This window comes from Nematostella vectensis, chromosome 8 (genome assembly GCF_932526225.1).
Source record: "Nematostella vectensis chromosome 8, jaNemVect1.1, whole genome shotgun sequence".
Taxonomy (NCBI): Eukaryota; Metazoa; Cnidaria; class Anthozoa; order Actiniaria; family Edwardsiidae; genus Nematostella; species Nematostella vectensis.
In genome coordinates this window covers 2,397,900-2,415,583 of record NC_064041.1, presented here as the reverse complement: position 1 = coordinate 2,415,583, position 17,684 = coordinate 2,397,900, and the positions used below count along the sequence as shown (strand labels likewise).

The following is a 17,684-nucleotide window of genomic DNA, read 5'->3' as shown; positions in this document are numbered from 1 at the left end:
AGCCCCAATCCAACAACCACCTCCCCCTCATTGACACACTCCAGGCTACAGGCAAGGGATACACTATACAAAATCATATAAAAACTAGTTCAGATATTGGCAATGTGTGGTGCCAACATGATTTTGTCTATAGAAAACTAAAAGGGTTGATCTTTTTGCCCAATCTATTAATGATTGATATTGATTGTGTTCAAGTAAAAGTCTAACACTGACCCATAACCCTAGGAGATCACTTCAAGCAATTTAGTGCTGTGTGAGATTCAGATATTTGCAATTTTATTGAAACAAGTCTGTTAGTATATTCCACATAGTCAAAATAATTGTAGATTCACATATATAGCACAGCTGCACAACCTTTTATTGTGGTACAGGTGTGAAGCATGAAGTTATTCTTTTTAGGTTCTTCATCAGTGCAATCCTTGCATTTAAACATTCTCATATACTGGTAACATTTGATTGGACTTTTATCATGCAGAGATGGGGAATGCAGTCATCAACCACATTCCAGAAAATGATAAGCAGCACATCACATTGTAATTGCCACCAAATGAACAAATAAAATGACTGTTTGTACAATAGTATTTTAAGTCGCTAGCTTGATTCTTCATTTTTAGAGCATAACTCTAATGAAAAAAATATTTTTCTGCTATCTGAGCATTGGCATGTTCTTAAAATTTGGCGAAACCCCAGCCTGGACTATCTTATTAAAAAAAGGAGTGTATTTATTATAACTTACAGTACTTTCATATTATAAAAGAGTCCAAATACCAACAGACAGCCAAGAGGCTATATTGAAACACTACAGTAGGCATCCATGAGTTCAAATAATTGTGTAAAAAGTAGCCAATAAAATGATGGTTGTACTTTATTGACTGAAAAACATTACAGCATCCTTACAGTATAAATTTTAAATAATATATAATGTATAATTAACAATAAGTGATATATGAACTATTTTAAAGAAAACGCCATTCATATTATTAAAATACAGATTAAAACCATAGCCAGTCAAAGCTATTACAGTAACATTACTAAAGATATTTCGCAAAATAAAGAAGAATGAAAACCTGGAGTTTCTAAATAAATTCTCATATTAGCCTAGCGTATGAAGGATGCAATTTCGGATGTCATGTAACACAATTGACTTCCAAGTCGCTAGCTTGATTCTTCATTTTTAGAGCATAACTCTAATGAAAAAAATATTTTGATGCTATCTGAGCATTGGCATGTTCTTAAAATTTGGCGAAACCACAGCCTGGACGTTCTTATCAAAAAAAGGAGTGTATTTATTATAACTTACAGTACTTTCATATTATATATTTACAGTACTTTCATATTATATTATCGTGTCATGTAACACAATTGACTTCAAAGCAAAGTACTCGAAATGAAGAATATAAGACAAGGAAAATGATTTACCTGAATCTTCTGATTCATTTTCAAGTACTTAAAAGCTTATTTTACCCATTCTAAGGCTTGCAATAACTTCATTAGCAGCACGACAAAGTTTTTACGCACATGTACACCGATTCCTCAGATCCATCGTGGTTTGGTTGTGATATGCTTGCTCTTGCGTAGTTTTGAGCTTGAATGATTCAACGTGAGGTTGTTTGATGCAACGTGGAATGAGACGAAAACAAATGGCTGCCACAAAGTTTCAGCGGTAATCCCAAAGATCAACATAGACCACGCCATCTTGTTCATACAGTACGTCACAAAAGCCACCGCTGACAGTTTATGCGCTGACGAGCAAAACATCCAAGATGGCGGCGAAACGTCGAATTTCTCAAAAACGAATAATAACCGCGCGAAAACACCTACAGCAAGCGTTTTTTTTTTTTTTTTTTACACATCTAAATATTAGTCTTGGTTGTATTTAGCTTGCAGTTCCCCTTTAAGGTTTACCCGCCCCTAAAATATTATAAGCCTCTAAATGAGGCACTGACCCGAACAATAAAAAACGAAGAACACTTTCTCATTTAATGTCGGGTTTTTTTGTTCTTCGTGACGCACTGCAAAAGATAAACAATAAAATACGAAAAAAAATATAATATATATATTATATTTCCTGATGCTAAAACAGTTAAATATATACATACATATATATACATACATGCATACACATATATATATATATATATATATATATATATATATATATATATATATATATATATATATATATATATATATATATATATATATATTTAACTGTTTTAGCATTAGGAAAGAACTAGCAGCTTAGGATTGATGCTTGTGTAAGCCTTAAGGTTTACCCGGTACCCTTATAAAATATGTTTATGTTTAGGGGTGTCGTAATGTTATAGTCTTACCGCTTTATGTACTGTTTCATCTGAATGTGCTTATCTTTTCTAATCAGGGACCGCAAGGACTAAAAGGTCGACCAGGTTACGCTGGCCACCAAGTAAGTATTTATTTTATGTCTTGTCAGACGACTTGTGTTTATCCAATAAATAAAAAAAAACATCTAGATATCTTCAAGGTAACACAAAATGCGATTACCCTTTAACAAATTCATTCTGACTACCTTAATTTTCGCCAATTTTATTGTTGATGGCCGTTTATAGTACCGTATTACTACGAAGAACACTTTGTCATTTAATGTCGGTTCTTTGTACTGCTGTTCTTTGTGACGCACTGCAAAAGATAAAAAATAAAATACGAAAAAAGAATTAGAAACATATTGGCAATATATATATATATATATATATATATATATATATATATATATATATATATATATATTTAACTGTTTTACCATCAGGAAAAAACTAACAGCTTAGGATTGACGTCTTCCTGAACTATTGCTGAACCTGGATGTCTATTCTAAGCCTGCTATTTTAAGACTGCATCACGCTTCAATCTCTGGTCACTGTCTTAAGCACATACAGAATTATCGCTAAAGTTGTTGATCCCCAGATTACATTACTCTGTCATGGGAATTTTCACCGTCCACTTAGACAAGTGCTTAAAAATATCAACACTGGCTGTGATCCTTTGAGCTTTTGAAGAACCAATGAGTTTTTTTTTTTTTGTCGTCGCAGTCCCCTACGCTATTATGATATAAACTACCTTATTACGTTTACTTTTCGCGACGTCAAATTTTCGCGATTTTGAGATGGCGATATTTCGTAACACTTTATTTTCACGATTTTCCTATTTTCGTAAAAAACAGATCACTTTTTTTCGCGATTTTGGGATAATAAAATAAAGCAAAACAAGTGGAATTAAAATGTGCTGTAACAGGGTTCGTACAAGTCCTTGAAAACCTTGAAAGTTCTTAAATTTTAAAATTTGAAATTCAGGGTCTGGAAAGTGCTTGAATTCTTATTATCAGTCCTTGAAAGTCCTTGAAAAATATTTGATTAAAGAAATAAAAGTAAATCTTATTGGAGTGAATATTAATAGCAAATTGTAGCCAAATATATGGTTTGCGAGCTGTTTCTTTGTATAATTATGTACAAGATAAAGTATGTAAAATCCATGCCCAGAAACAGGATCAGCATAGATCATACGCAGATTGTACAGTGAAAGGAAGTGTGCTTCGCCATGTTCTAGCTCTTGCTGATGACGATGGTTGGCTACAAGCATGTGAAGATAGGAGATTGTGATCTCCTGGTGCTCCAGTACACAGAATTTGTGGAGAAAGCTGAGCAAGCCCAGAAGACGATGTTCTTGGATTTTAACTACAAGAGAGGTGGTTCCTTGGATATATTGATTTTCTCTCCAAATTTTAAGGCATCTCGATTTCTCGAATTTTAGAGATTCGACTTCTCGTTCTTAAGACAAGATTTCGTTTTCTCTGAAAAGGCCTTCTTGTCCTCTCGGAACTTTTTCTCGGATTGACCATTCTCCACAAGCTGGACAGGCTGGGTGCGTACATATAACCCCATCTCCTTCTATGCGAAGATTCTTATGAGGTATCATAATTTCAACAAAAACGATGCTAACAAAAATATAATAAGTAAAGTTACATAAGTCAATGCAATAATAGTTCGCTTGCTTTCTCAAAAGCGTTAAGACTGGCTGCCCTTTCAGTTAGTTCCGGTAGACAGTTCCAATCCCTGATGGTCCGCGGGAAGAACGGTTTTTTGTGATAGTTGGTTCTTGAAGGTGGCACTTTGTAGCTTTGGCTATTCATATGCCTGCTTATTCTATACATCGGCGGGACTGTTGGCAGGCCATCAGTGACAACAAGGCCATGGTGTATCTTGTAGAACATCAGGAGCCTTGCTCTCTTTCTTCGGGTTTCTAGTGAGGACCAACCCAGATAATTGAGCATCTCACTCACACTTGCTGTTCTGTCGTAGCGATGAAGCGCAAACCTTGCTGCGCGATCTCTCTTCTGATGATGTTTGTCTTTGTGAATGGGTCCCATACAGTACACACATACTCATGGTATGGACGCACAGCGAAGTAAGCAGACGTCTTTAGTTTGGGGGAGAATATTCTCAGGTTACGCCGAAGGAAACCGAGGGTGCTGCTTGCTTTGTCGCAGATGTTGTTTATATGCTTATCCACCTCAAGTCTGATGTTAGGGTGACCCCAAGATATTTTGCCGAGTCGACAGCACACATGGTTTTGCCGTGAAAGTATTGTGTGTAGGTTTTTGCTTGCGTCCAACCCTTAAGATCTTACATTAAGCTGGGTGAAACTCCATGCTCCATTGTTTCTCCCACATTGATAATTTGTCTAGGTCCTGTTGCAAAGTGAAGATTATTCCCCGTCAAACACCACCTTTTGCTTCCTTTCAGATAGGAAGGACTTTTAAGTCCACTTTTAAAATCCACTGATTGGTATTAACACAAACGCCATAGTGCTTTAACTTTGATACAAGGAGTCGGTGATTTCCCTTGTCAAATGCTTTACTGAAATCCATCACCAAAACGTCGATCTGATTACCTTCATGCATATTGTCCACCAACGAGTGTATAAAACCAGGAAGCTGTGTTTCACATGATCGTAGTGCTCTAAATCCATGCTGCTGTCTCTCCTACCGTGCTTTATAAAGGACCAGAAACGCTTCATCCCCTAGAATTCACCTTCTGAATTAGGAGTTGTTGTTATACGTGTGCCCAATATTCTTTCCTTGATTCTGAAGGGATTTTTCTTACATCATCTAGCCTGGAAGAGTTGTATTTGTTTCTGTTGACACTCTCTCATGGTCAGGCAAGAGTCGAAAGAGACTTCTCTGTAAATGTCAGTTGGAAACCTTAATAAAGAAACTTATAAAGTTGTTCACAATCGTGGGCTTGCTGATCTAGATGTAAGAAAGACGCTGCTAGATGCGGCAAGTGAAGGGAGGAAACATTAGATCCAATGTCATGAAGACTAGAGAAGGGCCAAGGAGAAGATTGTTGTAAGCTGTAAGCGAAAATGCCAAGAAGAGCTAGAGAACAAGTGAAACTGTTCAAAGAGCACAACTAGGCCTCCTCACTAAGTCAATTGCACTGCGAATCTGTGCTAAGGAAAAGCAAAAGGCTTTGAAAATCTGTAGGCGAACGTTTAATAACAGTCTATTTTCGTATTGAAAATGAACAATGTACAATTGATAAAAGCTTTGGTAAGACTTGTAAAAGTATATTTGCCCTCTATTGTCTCTATGAATTTATCGTTTCACTAGTCCTTGAATTTCTACAAAAAGTCATTGAAAAAGTCCTTAAAAGTCCTTGAATTTCATTTGTGGAAAATTGTACGAACCCTGTGTAATCATCAAAACTGAAACGATTTGTAACAAAAAGATGAGTGGGCTAAATTTATTTTCAAAAAAATATGTAAATACAAGTCCAACTCCACCCCTTACCGTACTATATGTACATTAGATGACTAAATAGACAAGGTGTTTCCATAAATCTATTTAAACGGCCAATATTCCCCCAAAGGCTTTTAAGCGCATCCTAATTTTCGCGACATTTAATTTTCGCTTAACTTTATTTAATCGCGAAATTCGCGAAATTAAAATGACGCGAAAAGTAAGTGTAATATATTCAAAGCTCTCGCAGGCGACCACCTTGCGAGTGGAAAATTTTAATCCTTATCGGAACTGATCTTCCTAGGAGAAATCAATCTAAAGCGACCAGTGATTTAAACAATTGGCTTCGCTTATACAGGAACTTAAATCGATTACTGCCTAAAAGGTATTGTCAAATGGCCTTAATCTTTTAGAATAGCTGCAAGAAGACATTTTTATCAAAACTAAAATACACTTCTGTTTTGTTTTGTTTGTTGCATATTATCGTCATCATCATCAATCATCATCATCATCATCATCATCATCATCATCATTATTATTATTATTATTATTATTATTATTATAAATGAATATGGACTGTGTTATAACAATTATGTTGTTAAAAGCTTTTTTGTGTTTGTTCAGAATGTTAATAAAGTTCATATATCTAGAAAACAATTTATAATCCTCATCATGCGATGGTACAGTTACATTAATTATTTTCGTTCCAGGGCGTCCAGGGTGCCAAAGGCAAGCGTGGCCTGCCTGGAGAAGCGGTTAGTAAAAACATCATATACAAGAATTTAAACATTATTTTGTTTGAAATGATTTTGAGCAATTTGCGAATGATTGCCATCAATATCGTAGCATAGCAGCCAAGTGTGGTCTGGGGTTAGGGTAGATAAACTTGACCCATCGTTTAAACACGAGGTTCCGCTATAAAAGGGAAAGCTCCTCCCACCCCCTGGCTCAAATTTGCAATTATAATCAGAGCACTACCACGCTAGCAGTCACAAATTTTAAGCCTCCTGTAAAATTGCTTATCTATGAGCATCAGTTGGTTGGAATAAAGATATTTTTGCACAGGTAACAAGACAGTTGTGTCAAGGGATTGATAAGTTAGTGATTCGCTGTCCACTCATCGCATCCGCTAACGCATCTGCATAAATTATTATCGGCTGTGATGGAAATGCTCGTCTTTTAGGGCGCACACAGCTTAGTATAGCATTATTTTACTATATTACTATATTACTATATTACCATATTACCATTTTAGGTGCACAAGTGACATTTTATTTAATAAGGTTTAGAAAAAAAATGAATTTAGCGCTCGGAGCAATTGTCCTGATATATTGATGCATTGACGGCTGATTGATAACTGATTGTTCTTGAGCCCGGGGGTGGGAGGAGCTTTTCCTTTTATAGCGGAACCTCGTGTTAAATCATATAATCGGACGCCATCTTGGGCTTCGCGCCGGTTACGCGTTAGAACGGGATAGCGAGAAAATAAAATTAGGGTGAGCGAAAACACCACATATCGCCTGCAAGCTATTGTCCTGTAGGACGTTTGAAACTCTGTTTTGTAAATTGATGTATCAATATTCTGATTGTTTATCCAGGGTTCTCCTGGTCTTGTTGGTCCGGTCGGTCTACCTGGACCAGAGGGCATACAGGTATGAGAATATGTGATACATGCATGATGATGCTTGGTGTTAAAAGATATTTCTGGTCTGGTTTTTTCCATTCTTGTGGAACAACGCAATATGCTGGATGATGTGATAGGATGATAGAGTCGCATAAGTGAAGGGCCACATCACTTAGCTAGCTAACCTTTTTCTATCAGGGTGACCCTGGTCAAAAAGGCTTTGAAGGCGCCAAAGGAATTAAGGTAGCTGTGCAACCCCGACCCATTTAATTTTGATTTTATGATTGTATTTTTTTTTATGCTTTTATTTTTTGTATGTCTAGGGTTTTCCTGGTAGCCCCGGCTCCATGGGCCTAATGGGGAGCCGTGGTACTCCTGTAAGTAGAATATGATTATTGTTTCATTCAGACTTTTTTTATTTTAACTCACTCATTTATACTTCGGGCACAAAAACAAATGTTGTAATTCATTTTTGAACTTTCATTCCCGATACAAAGCTAAATCCATATGATACGTTTCTAGCAAAGCATTGTGCACTTTTTACGTAAGTCTGTACCCTAATGCTCAATCATTCACCTGATAGTCTTTCTGGGATTTTTATTGCTGTGTTTTTTTGTTGTTGTTGTTTCTTTCTTTCATTAGTAACATTAGATCATAATTTTCAATACGATCCACTTAGATTCATGGAAAATATTAGCAAGCATGATCAGATCTTTAGTGGAATACAATGAGCCTGAAGGTCATATAGATTTGTTAGAATTGGTGGATATCGAGCAGGTTGAACACGGATATCTTGTCAGATAGGTGTTGCTTTTTTTCCCGATAGGTGACATCGTGAAATCAAAGTAATGCGAATTGTGGAATATGCTCTAACGAATTAATATCAAACCTTAATCCATTTAAAGTCATTTTGTGTGTTTTCGTTTAGGGAGATCAAGGAGGCCGTGGACCACAGGGAGTTCAAGGACTGCTGGTATAACACTGAATTGTCCATGTTATTATAAAATACGTCTTTCACTTATTTTATCTTTTATTTTATTTTCAGGGAGATCGAGGCCCAAGAGGACCTCCGGGGGAACAAGGATTCCGTGGAGTCAAGGTATGTGCTTACCTGAAATCCTTAATAATTTATTATTGTAATTATTGTCTGTGTTTCTCAATATCGTTACTTTAGGGCGCCGTTGGTAGTCATGGATTGATTGGCCGCAAGGGGGAGAAGGTTTGTTCCATTTTTAATTTACAGCCTAATCCTTACCATTTTGCCACCAAACATTCGAATTCTTTGCCCTTTTTAAAATCAATAGTCAATCAAAACAAACGCAGAAGTCACCAAAACTTCAATTTACAGCGCGCTGTGCATAAAAGAATTCGGAATTCTTTTCTTCTAGAAATATTTTATTTTCATGGATAATGTATAGTACTTGACCATTTCCAAATTGTGTAGGGAAAAGAGGGACGCGATGGCGTCAAGGGGGAGCGCGGCAGTAAAGGAAAATCTGTAAGTAACGGCGGCATCGACTTGTACATGTTTGTTTCTGGACTTTGTCATTTTTCGATTATTGTTTTTTGTTGGGAAGGGAGTGGAGTTACTTATTCAGGCGTAGAAGGTATCGACAGCTGTCAGTGTTTTCTAACATAGGGAGTCCACGGCCCGTCTGGAATGAAAGGAATACAAGGCCCACGTGGACCCAGGGTATGTAGTGTCAACATATGAGAATAGTACCTATTTGCCGGCATTACAGAGAAATAGTGTTATTATTTCTTGTGGGAGTGTTCTTTTAAAGCCATTCCCAGTTAATGGGATTCCTGTGTAAAAGCTATTATGGGGGGATAGTTATGCGCAGGCGCCGATCATGGCGGCCACGATGTTTTTTGCTCTGTATTTAATTTTGTGTATGATCGGTACTGTTCCTCATCAAAATCTCTCAATCAATGAAATGGATTCGTCTTCGCCGAAACGCCCAAGGCAACACCAGTTCGGGCTTTTTTGCACTGTTTTCAAGCCTTTGCCAGTCTTATTGCGCTTGGTGCCATCAGGATTTCACCGATCGACGCGTTCCCTCACCAAGATATCAAAACATGGCTACACATCCCTAGCAATCCCAGGACATGATCCTCCGATTGATGTTACAATATTTATGGACATTTCTATAAACCCTGGCCCAGAAATTCACTTAGATTATTCTTCGAGACCTGCTATGGATTTGCATACAGCTTCGTACACTAAAACAACACCAACATTCTCTCGTGAGTCCCTCTACAGTATTCGTCGCCAAATGAGAACAAGGAATCTCTTTCTGAAACCTGTTAATATCTCATTATTTTGCACACTAAAGCACCTGGGTATATTCAGATTCAGAGGGAAAAGAGCTGGAAAGAGGAAGAGATCTGAAGCTAATTTACAACTTGAGTTACAACTTCATGTCAACACCGCGATCTCAAGTGATCCTGGCCGCAACCATTCTATTGTTCATGGAACTAAGCTTTGCGAGAACAATAGCCAACATCTACCTGTGTTAATCACCACACGCCATGATTATCCGACCAGCGCCAACACTCATAATGCCAGGAACTCATCTAATCTCTTAAAAATAAATACTGGAAAAATTACACCGGACAGTGCGCCTCGATTACACTTAGCTACTTGGAATATTCGTGCCATGAACAGGAAAGCTGCATCTATCTGTGATCTTGTCATATCCAAAAGAATTGATGTCTTAGCCCTTGTTGAGACTTGGCTGACTGCTGAAAACAACTCTAAGTCTACCGTGGTTGAAGACACAAGCACACGGTTGCCTGTTCCTAACTGCTCAGATCCCACTGTTGCCGATGTAATAAACACTCTACGGGACTTCGACTTTATTCACCTACCGCGTGCTGGACGAGGTGGCGGCATTGGTTTCTTTCTTAGAAAGGCTTTAAATGTTAAACCTAATACGTCGACTGTCTTTAAGGCTCTGGAATATGTTGATCTCTCTATCACTGCATCGAGCTCATCAATGCGTCTAGTCACCATTTATAGACCTCCACCGTCTAAAGTAAACAAGCTTACTACTCGAATGTTCTTTGATGATTTCTCTGTTCTTCTTGAACACCTTGCAATGGATCCTGGGAAATTAATTATAACAGGTGACTTTAATTTTCACATTGAAGACCCTGGTGACGCTGATGCTGTCAGACTGTTGGATATGCTCGATGCAGCTGGATTCGAGCAAAAGGTAGTAGGTCCTACGCACAGAAAAGACCACACCCTTGACCTAGTTGTTGTGCGGGACGGCGACTTGTCAGTGCGCGGACGTCCTGAAATCGTTGCATTCCCTAACTCTGTATCTGACCATAGTGCCATTATTTGTGATGTTGACATGCCAAAGCCATGTGCCTCCAAGAAAATACTGCATCGGCGTCCGTTACGGAAAATTAATTTCGACTCTTGGTGCAATGACATCAGGGATTCCGCCATCTACAGTTCTGCTCCGAGTGATGACTCTGACTGCAACGTCTTATGTGACCAGTATAACACTGTGCTAAACCACTTCATCGAGAAACATGCTCCTGTTCGCACTTTTTCAGTTACACTGCGACCCTATTCACCTTGGTATGATGATACTCTTAGGTTATTGAAAAGACAGAAACGCAAAGCAGAACGGAGATACGTTTCATCGAGATTAGAAATCCACCGCCAGATGTACGAAGAGAAGTGTAGAGCTTACAGCACTGCACTGAATGTAGCTAAGCGGAACTTCTACAAGGATCAAATATCTGGTTCCAATCAGACGCAGTTATTTCGTTTAATTGATGGCCTTTTCAGGGTGAAGCCGGTTCCGTTGCTACCATCATATGAATCCCCTCAAGCTCTTGCAGAAGATTTCATCTTATTTTTCACTACCAAGATTCAGCATTTAAAGGACAACCTACGATCATCGCCCCTGTTAACGATGGAGATGTCAGTGACGCCAGCTCAGCCACAATGTGTGGCGTCATTTCCTGAGTTCTCTGCTGTATCAGTGAGTTATATACGTGATATTTTACAACAATCCAAGCCTAAATCGTGCATATTAGATCCTGTGCCGACAAGTGTACTAAAACAATCCATTGATGTTATTGCCCCGGCCATCACTTCCATTGTCAACGCATCTTTGTCATCTGGTGTTTTCCCTACCTCTCTCAAGGGTGGAGTGATCAACCCTTCCATCAAGAAGCAGAGTCTTGACCGCGAAGTATATCCAAACTACCGACCGATTACAAACGTTGCCTTCCTATCAAAAACACTTGAACGTGTCGCTGCTAACCAGACGATGAACTATCTTATCCCCAACGGCTTACTGGCTAAATTACAATCTGCTTACCGCCCCTTCCACAGCACAGAGACTGCTCTTCTTCGCGTCTTTAATGACATTCTGACCGCTATTGACCGCCAACAGGAAGTAGTACTTGTTCTCCTTGACCTGTCGGCTGCGTTTGACACTATAGAACACTCGGCTCTGTTGTCGCGTATACAACATCGTTATGGAATTAATGAGATAGCACTCCAGTGGTTCAAATCATATCTAACTGGCAGAACTCAACAAGCCCTTATAGACGGTGTTCTATCCTCCAGCCAACCACTGCGTTATGGCGTTCCTCAGGGTTCTGTACTCGGCCCGTTGTTGTTCTCTTTGTTTTTCGCGCCTATCGAAGATGTTGTTCGTGCACATGGTCTTGGTGCGATGATGTATGCTGATGACACGCAGTTATATGTGTTCATTTGCCCGTCTGAAGATCGGTCTTCAGTTCTATCAAGGCTTGAAGTCTGTGTCAAGGATATCCTCATCTGGTGTACGTCAAATGGCCTCGCTTGTAACCCCGATAAAACGGAAATTGTACATATCTCATCTCGATTCACGTCAACCAACATAATTCCTGAAATCGACGTTGATGGACATTTCATCAAACCAGCCCAGGCAGCACGCGACCTCGGAGTAATCATCGATTCGAGTTTATCTATGACAAAACATGTCAACAGCATCTGCAAATCAGCCTACCATTCTATAAGGAACATTGGCAGAATACGGAAATACCTTGACCGCAATAACTGTGAGCAGCTCATTCATGCTTTCATAACTTCAAAACTAGATGCCTGTAATAGTCTTCTGTCTGGACTCCAAGAAAAAGAAATAGCCAAACTACAGCGTGTTCAGAACTCTGCCGCAAGACTAATCGTTGGTGCTAAGAAGAGGGACGCCATTACACCCATTCTTAAGGAACTTCACTGGCTACCTGTTGCTTCTAGAATAGACTTTAAAATTCTTACAATCACACATAAAGCTCTCCACAACCAGGCTCCTGAATATATCACTGAACTCTTAACACCGTATACGCCATCTCGATCCCTTAGATCTGCTAACAAGAACCTTCTCGTCATTCCTAAATCACGAACAAAAACTTATGGGGACAGATCTTTTTCAAACTTTGCAGCTAAATTATGGAACTCCCTCCCCCTACACATTAGAAACACCGACTGTCTCAGCAAATTTAAATCGTCTTTAAAGACGTACTTATTTTGTAAGCACTACAAAAATTGATTAGTTTTTAACCATTAGAAATATAAGTAGAATAGAGTAGGATGTTTGTAAAGCATTGAGATTTTTATAATGCTATATTAAATTATTATTATTATTATTATTAAATGGGATTTCTGTGTAATAGCTATTATAGGGTGTTCCCAGATAATGAGATTCCTGTGTAATAGCTATTATGGGATGCTCTCAGGTAATGCCATTCCTGTGTAACAGCTATTATGGGATGCTCCCAGGTAATGGCATTCCTGTGTAACAGCTATTATGGGGTGTTCCCAGATAATTGGATTCCTGTGAAATAGCTATTATGGGTTGTTCCCAGGTAATGGGATTCCAGTGTATTATTCCTTTGAGGTAGTGTTCTTTGGCAGCTAATACGGAGAATTCCCATATAATGGGATCCCTGTGTAGTTTGACAGGGTAAGCGAGGCCGAGGTTGTCGAGGTTTTAATTATTGTTATCGTAGTCGTCTTTACATTTTTTTACCAAAAGAAAGGTCCATTGAATAGTTTCGCTATTTCAGGGTTTACCTGGAGATAAGGGCCCAGTTGGTCCACCGGGTCATCCTGGCCACAAGGTAAGCTTATGTACTATTGAAGCCTCGATAGTGCGAGTAGAAATCCATCTATGAGTACGTCACCTAGCTACTCTTGTCGTGAAATGTTTAATAACCAAAATATCCATCGTGCAGCGTTATGTGCATGGAAATAATTTATTTTGTATAAGTGGCCTTATTATTGACCTAAGAAGCTTCATTTGCTAATTTTAGGGTGCTATCGGTATTATTGGCAAATCAGGGTCACCTGGAAAAGATGGATCTGAGGTATGAAAAATCTACCCTGTCTGTTTAATTATAAGGAAACCAGTTCTCCAAGACCAGGCGAGTTGCCTTCCGTCGTATCGAAAAGTGTTAACATAAGCTCCTTGTTTTGTTTGTTTGTATGCTGTTTGTTTGTTTGTTTGTTTGTTTTGGTGTAGAAACTAGTTCAGCTTGTATAAAACTGCCTACAGCTTTCCTATACCGTTATATCTGTCATGATTACTTTCACTATAGGGACCAACCGGCGAATCTGGACCAACTGGAGCGCTTGGGGCCAAAGGACAGAAGGTGCGGTACCGGACTTTATAATTAGTGTTAGTATGGCGAAACTGCTGCTGCTATTTTGCATAAATTCTTTTTTCCTTATACATTTTGTGATTTTGATTGTACAACGTCTTTGCTACCCTTCGACGAGTCTCCAGCTTTACTTCGTAGCGGAAATTTTCCAGAAACAATTAAGGCTGGAAACTCAATACCATGGTATATAGTGTACGTCTTAGCTAAATAACTTGAAACGGTTGATCCATAATTTGATAACTTCGTATATGAAGTACAGATATTTCCGTTGGACTTCGGCATAACCCTCTTTGTCAAAGGTGGTCTGTATGGCTCTTGACTCTCTAGATTTTACTTCTCACTTTTTTTCTCACGAATAGTTCCCGTAGAACTTTGCGTTAAAACAGCTTCTAATTAGCCATATTATTTTAGAGAGGTGTATCAATAGACAGCTCTTGCAAACTTGAGAGTGTATCAAACATGCAAGATACGGTTCAAAAATTTAACACAGAGATTTTTGTATGTTTAGGGTGGCGTGGGTTCCATCGGGCCATCTGGTCTTCAAGGCTTTCAGGTAATACTTCTAAAACGTCTAATATTTGTTCTGCATTTGTAAAATGATACATTTTTAACACGTCTGTGAATACCCATACCCATGTATGCTTGGGTTGTTGTGTAGGGTCGCATGGGTCTGAAAGGCGATGCAGGCTATGATGGAGTTGACGGCTTTAAGGTAATGGGCTTTCCATTCAGCACGCAAGTAATAATCGTCTCCTTTTTCGCTGGAAAAGCCCTAACTCGTTTGTCTGTAGGGTCACGCTGGTAACACTGGTATCCCCGGACCGCAAGGCACCATGGTAAGGAAGCTTTTATTCCACAGCATTTAAGCAGCATACAAAAAGTGCTGGCTGGCCTTCTTCTTGGCGCTTAAACAGGTTGTTCGCAATGCTGGTGCTGTTTACACGAAGCTTTAGCTATAACGGCCTAGAAAAGGGAGAAAACATTAAAAGCCAATGATTTTTCTGTAAAATGTAGTACGAGCAACCGTTGTTTCTTGTCTAACTGTAGGGTCCAATAGGTGCAAAAGGTATTCTGGGTGACGTTGGTGCCCCTGGGATGCCGGTAAGGAAAATGTCTGAATTAGAAAAGCTTAACTATTGCGCATTTTTTACTAATAGATGAATTACAATCTCTGAATCATTTTAGGGATCACGCGGATTAAATGGTACTCGGGGTCCTGAAGGAGACCTCGGGCATTCGGTAGGTTGTAAAGTAATCTTTAAAAAGAGGTTTCTTTAAAAAAAATATATTTAACGCGAAATAAGGGGTTAATAATCAGCTATGCTTCTAAATTGCGCAAAGATTTTTAAGTTCCCTATGAAACACGCTAAAGTTCAAACGTCTTATGTATGGCTGGCCAAAAAGAACCATTACAGCCAAATTCGTTGTTGCGCGACCTCGGCGAAACCAAAATCAAGTTCAAACGTCTTATGTATGGCTGGCCAAAAAGAGCCATTACAGCCAAATTCGTTGTTGCGCGACCTCGGCGAAACCAAAATCCTTGTCTCGCTTGGGAATAGCGCGTAGTCAAACACAAGCATGGGGGCGGGTTATCTGATTTTGATTGTTAGGTTTGATTGACTATGCGCTATTCCTAAAAGTGGAAAGGAATTTTGGATTCATGAAGGTCGCGCAAATAACGAATTTGGCGCTAAGATTAATGTGGATTTCTTCTAAGGCAAGCTTCCAAATCTCTTCCAATTGCGGGTTGTTTGAATAACCGTGCCCTACGGGAAACGTTTTTAATCGTTTTTAATGTTTGTTGTTTCTGTTTGCAGGGACTTCCGGGTCCTCCTGGTTTTCAAGGCGATCCTGGAAAGCCGGGCATTCGGGTACTAGACCATGCATAAAATTAATATCCTATAGAACAAATTCACCGCACAACGTCGAAGCAACGTCACGAAAACAACAAGAAAATCACAACTTTGAGTATTTGGCGCTTAGGCAACGTGATTCAACGTCAAAATCATAACGTTGATTCAAAGTCAAAATCATTAACCATTGCAGAAAAGATCTCGTTTTGTTTATGTAATTTTTACAGATATTGAGAACATCATTTGCCTGCTTCAATGGTTGCATTATATTAATAAAGTTTGCTCATTTTTTGCAGGGACACGAAGGCCTACAAGGTGTTAGCGGAAAAGCTGGTTCCATTGGTGATCCTGTGAGTACTCAAAAGTACATATCGCATAATATTAATAAAACGTAGGTTAATCTCTAGCTATTTTACAGGGCAAGAAAGGGAATATCGGCGAAAAGGGGCCATCGGGAGAGCAAGGAATGAAGGTCAGTCGACTATTTTGTAGTTCTAACGTTAACCCCACAACTTAAGGTCTCGGTAAAGGTAAACGACGTGTCCGCGGAAAAAAATATTGTCGCGCCGCAATTTCCACTACATGTATAAACTATATATCAAATAAAAGATAAAAGGTTGAATTATCTCCTGTAAGTTATATTTTTTGCGATAGCTAATTCCGTGTTTAAGTTTTGGGGCCTCAAACTCAAAAGTACGGAGATTACTCTAGAGCGTAATTAACCTTCGCGTTATTGCGCATGCACTTGCACGTAATTGCATCTCAATGACAGATAGATGATCTACCAAAGTGTGTCAGGACTTTTTGTTATTTGACACTGTCAACAAAATATCACGAATCGAAGCTGGAACTCTCATTTCTGGCGAAATTTGGATAGGAAAAGTGCTATAAAAGCGATCTTCAGTCGAAAATCGTAAATTCCTCACACACTTTATGACATGGCATAATTATCTATTAGATCCCGAAAATTTGATGGCGATATCTGAAAACCCGTCGCGAGGTTACCCGACAAGCTCGAGTTCTCGCCTCAAAATAATAGGCTAGAATAGTCAAAGATTTGGCGTGAATTCACGATCAACAGGTCAGGGGAAACAGCAAAGGCCCATTTCAGCCGCCCTAGAATGCGTGTCAAATTTACCTTTACCAAGACCTTTAAAACTTTTTTATAAACTTTCGTTTCCTAAGGGCCCGAATGGCGCTTCTGGAATGCCCGGATTTGACGGAACAAAAGTAAGATTGCTTATGCATTGTTGCAATTCATAGTCATAGTGGCGTTTTAACTATGTTCTGTTATGTTATTTCTGCCCTTGCCAGGGTGACCCTGGTGACGAAGGCAATGAAGGCTTACCCGGAGACATTGTAAGTAAAATTTAATAGATAGTCATTTCTCGATGGCTTTTCAACGCACTGCAATCAACTCTTGCCCACAGGTACCCCGCTATAAGGGCCATCTTGTTATTTTGGACAAAAGGGAAATCCTTGATGAAAGTAAAATACTAAAAAATGTTGAGAACAACACAAGACTACCCTTATTACGCATGAAATTAAGGTCTCCAGGGTGTTTCTTACAACACTTGTGGGCTGGACCTGCCCTTGCTCTTCGCTATGTACAGGCCCGCATGTACCCTATCCTTTCTAATCCACTCCTATCAAGGGTATCATCGGCATGCAAGGACCCCCTGGAGTAACCGGAAAGGATGGACAACAGGTTGGTAATTTTCTATAATAAACACTTAATTACTAGTACACTTAAAATAGTACT

General features: G+C 39.0%; 1 protein-coding gene across 6 annotated transcripts in view; it reads left to right on the top strand.

Moving 5' to 3' along the window:
* The window catches only part of LOC5516708 (collagen alpha-2(V) chain), a 47,110-nt gene that overhangs the window by 12,104 nt on the left and 17,322 nt on the right, over positions 1-17,684 (top strand). For all 6 annotated transcript variants that reach the window (XM_048731231.1, XM_048731232.1, XM_048731234.1 and 3 more), the window contains 24 exons: positions 2,381-2,425; positions 6,484-6,528; positions 7,372-7,425; positions 7,596-7,640; positions 7,721-7,774; positions 8,326-8,370; positions 8,443-8,496; positions 8,572-8,616; positions 8,842-8,895; positions 9,037-9,090; positions 13,476-13,529; positions 13,722-13,775; positions 14,007-14,060; positions 14,578-14,622; positions 14,728-14,781; positions 14,861-14,905; positions 15,117-15,170; positions 15,255-15,308; positions 15,887-15,940; positions 16,219-16,272; positions 16,341-16,394; positions 17,108-17,152; positions 17,237-17,281; positions 17,577-17,630. In XM_048731231.1, the coding sequence (XP_048587188.1) occupies positions 2,381-2,425; positions 6,484-6,528; positions 7,372-7,425; positions 7,596-7,640; positions 7,721-7,774; positions 8,326-8,370; positions 8,443-8,496; positions 8,572-8,616; positions 8,842-8,895; positions 9,037-9,090; positions 13,476-13,529; positions 13,722-13,775; positions 14,007-14,060; positions 14,578-14,622; positions 14,728-14,781; positions 14,861-14,905; positions 15,117-15,170; positions 15,255-15,308; positions 15,887-15,940; positions 16,219-16,272; positions 16,341-16,394; positions 17,108-17,152; positions 17,237-17,281; positions 17,577-17,630 (1,215 nt within the window). The remainder of the gene's footprint in view (positions 1-2,380; positions 2,426-6,483; positions 6,529-7,371; positions 7,426-7,595; positions 7,641-7,720; positions 7,775-8,325; positions 8,371-8,442; positions 8,497-8,571; positions 8,617-8,841; positions 8,896-9,036; positions 9,091-13,475; positions 13,530-13,721; positions 13,776-14,006; positions 14,061-14,577; positions 14,623-14,727; positions 14,782-14,860; positions 14,906-15,116; positions 15,171-15,254; positions 15,309-15,886; positions 15,941-16,218; positions 16,273-16,340; positions 16,395-17,107; positions 17,153-17,236; positions 17,282-17,576; positions 17,631-17,684) is intronic.